The sequence below is a fragment of the Pollachius pollachius genome (genome assembly GCF_949987615.1).
Source record: "Pollachius pollachius genome assembly, chromosome: 15".
Lineage (NCBI taxonomy): Eukaryota > Metazoa > Chordata > Actinopteri > Gadiformes > Gadidae > Pollachius > Pollachius pollachius.
The window spans coordinates 13,212,801-13,222,404 of NC_136948.1; the positions used below are offsets into that span (position 1 = coordinate 13,212,801).

A 9,604-nucleotide genomic window follows, 5' to 3' on the forward strand; every position below is an offset into this window, starting at 1 on the left:
TGTCTCTCAATAATGGGTGAGGACAGAGTGCTGCACGTTCAAATCGTTGACCTACGGTTTGACAGGTGCGAATGATTATATTTTCTAGTTATAATTCCCTATGAATTGCTTCTGTGTGTCAGGCTACAGTCAATACGTTTGGATGAATATAAGCAAACGGATGAGACACAGACGTCCTAAAGCGTGCCAAGCGGCGCTCTATTCAAAACAGAGCTTGTGTGTCAGTTTATATTCCGAGCGACAGCAGCACGTGTGTTTGTTGTTCAAGCCTGTGGGACGGATCGTCCCGGCTGATGACGTTAGCGTATGGGCGGGTGCTTTACCCGAACCAATCAGGTAGTCGCGATGCGTCTTAAAACGTCAAGATGTTCCAACTTCTATTTATAAGTCCATGGTGGTCACGGTCTGTGGGTGCAACTTAGAAATGTTGACGCATGGTCTAGGTATGGCTAATAAAGGGACAAAAGGATTCTGGTCAAACACGAATTGGCAAGAACAAAATGTAACTGCCTAAGTTATTATGGTAACATTATGAAAATATATTGAATTAGGTTTGCCAGATAATCTTTCATATAGGTTGTTGCAGACCTGTGGACCAAATGGCATCAATGGTGGGCCTACTGCTAAAAATGGCTTTCCTATTATAACTATTATTAGCCTGTACATGCAGGAGGTCCTATGCTTATACCATACACATAATAATACAACGTTTTATTTTAGAATGTTGCTGATTTTGTTCCCCTGTGATTTATTTGGTTATTGTTTCTATCTGTTATCCTGTCTCCTGGGTAGAGAAATGTCATCTGTGACCTTCGACGTTGATCCGCCAGTGAGTCCAGGAGCTAATCAGGCTTGATATATTTGTATATATGTAGGATAGCTCAGTAGCTACCTGCCTCTGTGTGTGTCTGTGTGTGTGTGTGTGTGGCTAAGCATCTATACAAAGTGGCAGACAAGCGGACATAAGCAAATATGCAGACATAAGCGAAAAATAACTAGCCCATCTAATATTTAGGTGAACAGGTATGTATTGACATGCATGCAGTCTATACATGTTCAACTAAATATTTGCTTTGCGGACGAGCGCCCTTTAAATCAGCTTGTTGTCGAAGTTAAGAAAACTATTTTTGAGTTGGTGCTGACTCAAAGATCCTACTGCCCCCGTGTGTTAATGAAAGTCATTGCCACACTTTAAACACAGCTGCCCGTGTGAGAGTACCTCTGAATGGGACAGGTCGGGTTGGACAAAATGGAAAGGAAGTTATCTTTCTTGAACAGGACGAGATATAAGCCGTTTTGTTTGATACATAACTCAAGTTACAATATAAATCCGTCAGTGGCTTTTTGGCTTTGTTTGTTATGTCAGACTGTTGTATTGAGACCAAAGTTAATATTCATTATTTGCACCTTGTCCAAAAAAAGTTAGTTTCAATTAATAGCCATCAGGCTTAATTGGTTTGTCTCAGAAAACAATAAGCTATTGGCAGTTATTCATAGTGCTTGGACATCATACAGAAGTCCAAAGCTGTTTACAACCTAATCCGAAGTAGAAAAGTAGGGTACCTGATCTAAACACAATTTTAGATTATTTTAAGATTTTAAGATCTAAAAAATTCTCTATAAATTTTGACAATGCTGCCAATTTGAATATATTGTCAGCTGAATGATTGCTTGCATGTTGTTTACATTGGAAAAGTCAATGTGACACATAATTTTGGCAAAAGTCACTTTCCCAGCAGGACAAACATTTCCCAGTCAACCATTCTAGATCATTCCAACATTCCCGATTCAACTAAGAATAGTTTTGTTCACTCAAATGTCCAATAAAAGCATCAAACACAGTGTACCAGGCATGTATTCATTGTTCTTTTTTGTCTTTTTTTTTTTACAGAAAAAACAAACAGCAATGAGATTTTAAAAAATAAATCACCTTTTTGGAACATTGACATAAAGAGACAGATGTACACATCATTCTTCTAATTTTAACATATAAATATACAATATATACAAAATAATCATATAAAACATTACAAACAGAGACTGTTGCTTCATAAAGTTAAATTACTAATCTAACAAAATAACATTATTGGTTCAGTAATTTCATTTAAAGGCGCTCTTGGTGTGATAGTCACTTCCTGTGTTTCTTTGTCTTGATGGGCATCCTTGCATATGGTCAAACAGGAGTCTGCTTTGCTCTGACATAATCCCTTCTGTTTAAATGTTTAGATGTGTTGTCATGTCATTTTTGTTGTGCAAAGGCATAGAGACAGGCCTGGGCAAAACCCTATTTAAGGCTTTTAGAACTGGGGCCACATACATTCTTCATCAACAGGAAAACATTTATAAAATGGGCATGCCTCAAATACAATTGGGAAGTCAAACGAGAGCCTCAGTCATATCTGTTCATCTCAATGCTCTTGTGTCTTGCATAGTGCATAACCCCCCCCCCCCCCCACACACACACACACACACACATAAACCCCATCCACCCTTTGACCGTCCTTTTTCCACAGGCCTTTTTGTCCTCAGCTGATTGTTCGATTGCTGAGAATCCAAACAGCGAGAAGATAGAGAGGGGAGAACCTCCGGATTGTTCTTCGTCTCTTAATCAACATGCTGGCATCTGGGGCCCCCGGGTTGGCACTCAGACGAGCAGTGGCCCCAATGAGGGCCTGGAGCGACACAACCACCACACAGGGTGCTTCTGTGCGTCGGCTGAGCTCAACGTGTCCAACAGTCTTTTTTATTTTTCAGTCTTAACGTTCTAATAAAAGGTAGTCTCTTTAGTTCTATTGCATCCAGAAGCAAGTGGGCCCCGTCCAGTTATCAAGTTTTCAAGAGCAGCAGGTTCCTTTAAATAACTCCCAGTCCCTTCACACTTGTAAACAGACCGGAAGATATCCAATGTTCTACGTAAAATTAAATTAAATATCTTCCATGTGTTATACCTTTAGCCCAGAAAGGGAAGAGAAAAGATAATGGGATTTATTAGTGGCAATCTTGTGGATGTCCAAAAAAATCCAACAAAATATGAAATAATAATGAAATGATTTGGGCCAAACCCCAATAAACAAATAGAATGTAAATAACTAAAATACACAAATAAATTGTGCGTAATTTATTTTTTATATGTTGTACATCCTGGCACTTAATGTGCGCACTTCTTGTATGTTGTATGTCCTTGCACTTAAAAATAGTACTTAGCATTGTGTAGCATCTTATCCTAGCTAGCTTTTTTGTATACGTGGAATGGGTTAACCTAACATTTGTTAGTGCTTGGCACTTGGTCCTATGAACATCCTTATGGTTACGCCAGCGATATATTGTTTCTAATTCAACTGACAAATGTACTTATTGTACGTCGCTTTGGATAAATAGCGTCAGCTAAATACCCTCAATGTAATTGTAAATGTAAATGTTAATGTAAATAACTAGAAAGCTTACCTCAGTTGCTATGATGCACTCGTTCTTCTCCTCTGCTATTAAGAACACAGATTGGTACATGGAGTCTCTGGAGGAACATATGGTTGATATTCTACACTCTGGCCTCTCACTGTGAACAGAAGAACCTCACATGAACACCAGTAACACGTAAACACAGACAGTCCCACTCCTCATGCAAACAAACACCCATAACCCTTTTATATTCACAATCATACGAACTCACCTATACATGTTACTCAGCGGCCTTTTACTGGCCATTGTTTTTTCACAGTTTTCATCTCTGTCCACCAGGGTGGCCTGGCCCTTGTGCCTCTCCGAGGCCCGGCCCTCCAGACGGTTATGGTTCACGTGTCTATGATTGGACTTCTCCGCGGGGAAGTCCACCTCGAGTTCCACCTTCTTATTGGTGTTCTTCACGTCCATGGTGGGGACGAGGTTCTCCTTCTGGAAGTCCGCCTTGGACAGGTTGTTCATGGTCTCTGAGTCCTGCTCCCGGTTCCTCCTCTTCCTGGTTTGGCGCACCCCCACCAGCACCAGGCAGAGCAGCAGCAGGAACACCGCAGTGCCCACCCCCAGGCCAACCGCCGCCCAGCTCAGGGGTCCCGGCGGCTTGGGGCTGGGGGTGACGTCCAGAGGCACGTCCCAGGCGCCGCACCGGGGCCCGCTGTAGCCAGCCGGGCAGAGGCAGGAGGGCGGCCCTGCCGTCTCGCCGGGGACGCCGACGACGCTCGCCACGCACGTCCCGCCGTTGAGGCAGCGCTGGAAGGCGCAGCGGTCGGTGGTCTTGGCACAGTTGCGGCCCGTGTAGCCCGGGGCGCAGGTGCAGAAGTAGTCGTTGATGCGGTCGATGCAGGTGGCGCCGTTGGCGCAGGGGTTCGTAGCGCACTCGTTGATGTTGGCCTCGCAGCGCTTGCCGGTGAAGCCCGCCCGGCAGCCACACACCAGGGTGTTCCCGTGCAGGACACAGTGTCCCCCTGTTCACAAGAGCACAAGGTTAGGACGCCGGGTCGCACAAAGCTACAAGCTACAGCTACAGTCATGTGATCACCCAGGGCTTGTGGATTGGCTACAAACCATCTCAGACCCCCCTGGGGTTTATCACATTTGGGAGCGTCCACTCAGATGTATGATAGATAGATAGAACAGTCGGGCAGTTGGTACAGTCCAGTAGGCAGGCCGGTCTATCATACATCTGGGTGGACACGGCCACATCGGACGTCACTATACTGTTGATTTGAAATGGTTTGTAATGGCTGCTCAACAACACCTGGTGGTAGAACAGGGGTCCTTAAAGGCTAATCGATGGGCCGGTAGTTACCGTTGGTGCACTGCAGCGCGGTGCATTTATCGGCTTTCTTCTCGCAGTTGAGCCCAGTGAAGCCTGCTGGACACTCGCACTCGTAGCTACGCCCATTGTCCTTCTCCCGGCACTTCCCCTTGTGGAAGCAGGGTCTGTCAGCGCAGGTCAGCATCCTGTGTTCACAATGTGTGCCTTCGAACCCCGCTGGACACGCACACTGAAAGCCAATCTCGGCGTCCTGCGGTCACACACACACAGAGAAGCAGAGATCATTGATACGCTCGTTTATCAGCTGACCCCCTTTCCCCCCCCCCCCCTCGAAACAAGTCCCGGCATGGGTCACCGCGGGTTTCTGCCCCTCTCAGATGTGCTTATGTTGCCATGTCAACAACATCCCCGCCCTCGCCCTGCTCCTACACCTCCCCCCCCCTCCCCCACCCCTTGTTATCCTCTCTCTGAGTTCTATTTACAGTAGGTGGTCTGTGAACTAGGTCAAGCAGCGACTTCGACAATCGGTAACATCATCCTGGACCCCAGGAAAAAAAAGAGAAAGAGGCGAGGCGAAAAACAAAAACAGGAAGGCTGGTGTTGTGGGAAAGGAGCGAGGGAAACTTCCGGACTCACCAGGCAGCGGCCTCCGTTCTGACAGGGCTGGCTGTCACACTCCCTGACCTCCGAGTCGCAGTTGACCCCGGTGAAGCCGGGCAGGCAGGTGCAGGTGAAGCTGCCCTGGCCGGTGTTCATGCACGTGGCTCCGTTGGAGCAGGGATGGTGATGGGTGCAGTAGTTCAGGTCTGCAGGGGAAACACAGGGGGACTGTCATTTACAGATACACCGTGTTTTGTGGCGTGAAGTACAGTCTTTTAGTACATTTACCGATTTGAATTCACATTTTTTCCCCAGTAAAAAGACGTATATTACAAACAGGTAAAAGGATGTAAACGAATGTGTGCAAGCTGAGACGAATTAACCTAAACACATAGAAAGTGTCTGTAACAGCACACGTACATGGGTTCAACACATGCATACACGAGTGGTTTATCATTAACACATCTATTTGGTTTAACATCTGAAAAGAGTTCACTGTTTTAGTCACGGAAGGACAATCACACTACGATTCCTCCCGATAACCACATGTCTCCCGTTTCCAGTGTTCTTTGAGGCCCAAGTGGGGCCTCGTCCCCGTCTCAGTGGGACAGGGACGGAGGGACGATCAGGGGACTGACCTTGGTCACAGAGGAGCCCCCCCCAGCCCTCATCGCAGGTGCACTGCCACGCCTCCAAGCAGGTGCCGTGTTTACAGGACGGGTGGCGTTTACACACATCACACAGGGATCCCTGCCAGCCCTCTCTGCATCTGTCTCACACACAAACAACGCACCGTCAATCTGGATTCATGTGCAAACACTGTGCTTCAATGTAAAAAAAGAGATAACAGATCTGGAGAGCGGTTTGGGTGTGTGAAGGCCGTCACAGATAGTGCCGAAACTTACCTGCACTCTCCAGGTAAGGTGCAATTCCCAGTACGTTCACTGCATCCTTCAAGACAAATTGCTGCCAAAGAAAAACACACGTAATATAAAATAGATGTCGTGTTTCACCTACAGCAGTGACAGTTTTTTGTTAATTTGTTATTTAAAATGCATTCTATTTTTTTTTCGACACATTAAAGCTCTATGATATTAATGCTGTCTCCATTCAGGTATAAACCTGTGACCTGGCATATTTAATCAAAGACCTAATTTGCGGTGCACCTATGTGACATTGATTTTGCATGCTTACAAGAGTAGTGTCTAGTACGATGTTAAAGGCTGGTTCGTCGTGAGCAGATGCCTGTTGTCCAAAGTGGACAGCTGCCCCATTGTTATGGGTAGGCAGTTCGAACCCTGTTTGCAGCTGCTCCCCTCCCATGCAACAATAGAGCCCGCAATTTAGTGGCGCGTGGCGGCTGATAATGCCGCGATTAACCCGGCGCGTGCTTCTCAGTGCACACGCTCTGGATTACGCTCCACTCGCGAGAGAGTGCCTCAAAAAAGGGGAGACTCTCGCGTCCTTTCCTAATGTCATCTAAATTGTCCGAATTCGTATTCTCATTTTTTCGCGTAGCCTATTGCATCATCCTTCGATGCATACAGTCAAGGCAGTTATATAGCCACATATCCTAAAAAACAACTTTTCTTTTTTTAAACTGAAAATGTATATAAGACTCCCATTCTACAGCATATTCAAAATCCCTGAGGAGTAACTATCAGGGCGAATGCCCGCAGTGTCGTTACCCTGATTGCTTACGTTCTTGGCAGTATTCTCCCTTCCATCCTGGTTGACAGGCTATTTGCCCGTCAGGCGTGCAGGTGTAGTGGCCAAAATGGTCGTCTCTCGGAGTGCATATTTTGGAACATGTGTCCCCGTAGTAATTTTCATTGCAGATGAACCGGTATGAATACCTTAGCTCCGTCTGCCTCCAGCTCTGCACATCCCGGGACCACTCATGCCCTATTCCCAATTTTCTTTGGATGGCAAAAGAACTAATCAAGAATTCAGGGTTGGTGGTACCTGTAATCGTAGAAAGGTAGAGAAACAGTTATAACATGATGACTATAGTGAGTCACTTAAAAGCAGACAAATAAAGGTTATCAGCAAGCAGCGTTTTCCTATCTGATACAGTCTTTTATCCTACTACATTTGCTGTACAATGCTCCAATATTTGTCATGTAATTTATGTTAACAATAGGCCAACAGTGGGGAATGCTATGTTGAAATGGCTCTTCCATTGTGTCACCAAACATGTCGTTCGTTATTATTACGCACCGAACAAAAGGTGTAAAATACAGGAAACGGCCGTCAAAGTATCTTGGCAAGGCTTTCATATTCTTTCTTAAGTCTGTACACTTTCCCACGCCAGAAATAAACTAAAGGAAGTGCAATTGTGTTGAGGTTTGATTTATACAGAAATATGCTGTGGGTCGCCACACGTATGCCTACTATGAAACAGAGATAATTCCTAATAATAAAAAAAAAGTGCGACGTGCTTGTGAACATGTATGTATAAAGTTGCCTATAATAAAATAAATATATTATACGAGAGCCTGGTCACAGCCTCGACCACAGCGCCCCCTAGCGGTAGAGAAAAGCTCACCTCCGGGGAGATCCGAGGCAGGAGCATGCCATGCTTCAATCAATAACGAGAAAGCACCCTGCAGGGAAAACAACAACACACACACAACATCAAACAATTGTCCAAACGAAATGCCAAAATGAGTAGGCTTATGTGTTTTTTTAAAAAAAACATTTTCTAGTGGAAAAAAAAACATTTCCACTAGATTGTTCTACAGCTCACTTATCTCTATTACACGGCAGTTCCATATTGATAAAACATATTATTTTGAACACTCGTCATATTTGAGAGTTATGTTTAGGGATTTCCTCACAGGCCACGTGAAGTTCAGCAGAGGGATCCGCAGCCGGCCGCGGGGCTCGCTGAGGCTGAAGGAGTCGTGGCCCAGGACAGGTGTGATGACGCGGCCGAAGATACAGTCACCTGGCGACACCACGGTCTGAAAGTTCTTCAGGCACACCGAGAAGTAGGTTCTGCAGTCGGACCCGCAGCTTAGTCCGTTAGACAGCAAACCTCCGCTGTTCTCAAACTGATGGAGATCCAGCTCGAACACACCTGTTCCCAGAACCTAAGAACGGAATTACGCACAGAAATACGTTATAATGGACCATGTTTCCAGAATCAGAATGAGTGCTGGTGTTTTAAATATACAATTAAATTACCTGAGTAAGTAGAGTTAAAATTATTGCGATGATAGCAGTGAAACAAACGGCCATTCTTTAGAGTAGTTGTGAGTATCCTTTGAAAATCAAGCGTGCCGTTCCGCCCGTAATTCCAAGTGTTGGGAATGGAAATCAGTATATAGAAATAAATATAATCCGTATCAAAGCGCCGTGTAGACAAGATCCAGCTTCGCAATCCGTGTCCAGAAAACAGTTGAAACCGTGTTATCCCGCCGTGAGATACAGTTTACACCGATATCAGTAACGTCAATATCCACAGATGACTCATTCTTCGGTCTTTATGTTGGCCCTCCATCCTGCGTCTCAAAGTCTTGCGCTTCGCTCGTGGCGGAGAAAAAGAGGTGCGCTGCAAGTGCGATAGCGCCCCGGCCAGAGATGCCACTGATGCCTGTGAGGGACGTCCGACAGAGGGACGCGGTTATATAGTTGACTTGTCATTAAAGCCGCTGTCACTCAGGAAACACCGCCCCCTTCACTCGCACCCCCGCAACGCTACTCGCTTCATGGTGGCTTCGGTCTTCTTCAGCTTTAACACAACGTATTTATATGTTATATAGAAACCCTTTATGTATAGGCTAACGTATTCAAAATAATTCTGACCAATTCTGGCCTCATTTCTTAATTTCTTTGATTTCTCCGGAAAGGAAAAGACATTTACTGTACATTTGATGTACGTTTATGATTTGACGGATCCTCACACTATCTTTACGCACGTAATTTGTTCTTTCTGACCTCACGTTTATCTTTCATTACTTGCGAGAGATTATTCATCCGTCTTTCCTATAATATTAGTTTTTATAATCAGACACCGAATCTTTGAAAATGGCTCAGCTAAATATAGAGGATGAAAACCCAACGACTGCTTGGTGGGTGTCAACTAGTCTGTTGCACCGGTCCTTTGGGTGCGTTCGTAGGTATTGATTGTTGGGTGCGTTTAACTGTTAACTAATATTTGTTTTTGCTTGCAAACTGACGTCTCATCCTCTCTGCCTACAACTCGTGTAATTATACGATGTTCTATTCGGACATGCACATGAACATGCACACAGATGCACGCATGAC

The 9,604-nt window shown here is 45.1% G+C and overlaps 1 protein-coding gene across 1 annotated transcript; it reads right to left on the reverse strand.

Moving 5' to 3' along the window:
* Nucleotides 1-1,853: 1,853 nt before the first annotated feature.
* On the reverse strand, nt 1,854-8,916 carry LOC307087291 (delta-like protein 4). Its single transcript, XM_079752812.1, has 11 exons — nt 8,522-8,916; nt 8,173-8,427; nt 7,881-7,938; nt 7,034-7,297; nt 6,238-6,298; nt 5,971-6,101; nt 5,369-5,538; nt 4,763-4,982; nt 3,668-4,418; nt 3,445-3,553; nt 1,854-2,948 (listed from the first exon to the last, which is right to left on the reverse strand). The coding sequence occupies exons 1-11, from the start codon at nt 8,573-8,575 to the stop codon at nt 2,943-2,945; spliced, it is 2,079 nt and encodes a 692-aa protein (XP_079608938.1). The 5' UTR covers nt 8,576-8,916; the 3' UTR covers nt 1,854-2,942.
* Nucleotides 8,917-9,604: the final 688 nt, after the last annotated feature.

Coding starts and splice junctions, on each gene's coding strand:
- LOC307087291 (XM_079752812.1), bottom strand. CDS start 8,575: ATGGCCGTTTGTTTCACTGCTATCATCGCAATAATTTTAACTCTACTT. Junction 6,102..6,237: donor ACCTTACCTGGAGAGTGCAG/GTAAGTTTCGGC, acceptor TGTGTGAGACAG/ATGCAGAGAGGGCTGGCAGG. Junction 3,554..3,667: donor CCGCTGAGTAACATGTATAG/GTGAGTTCGTAT, acceptor TTCTGTTCACAG/TGAGAGGCCAGAGTGTAGAA.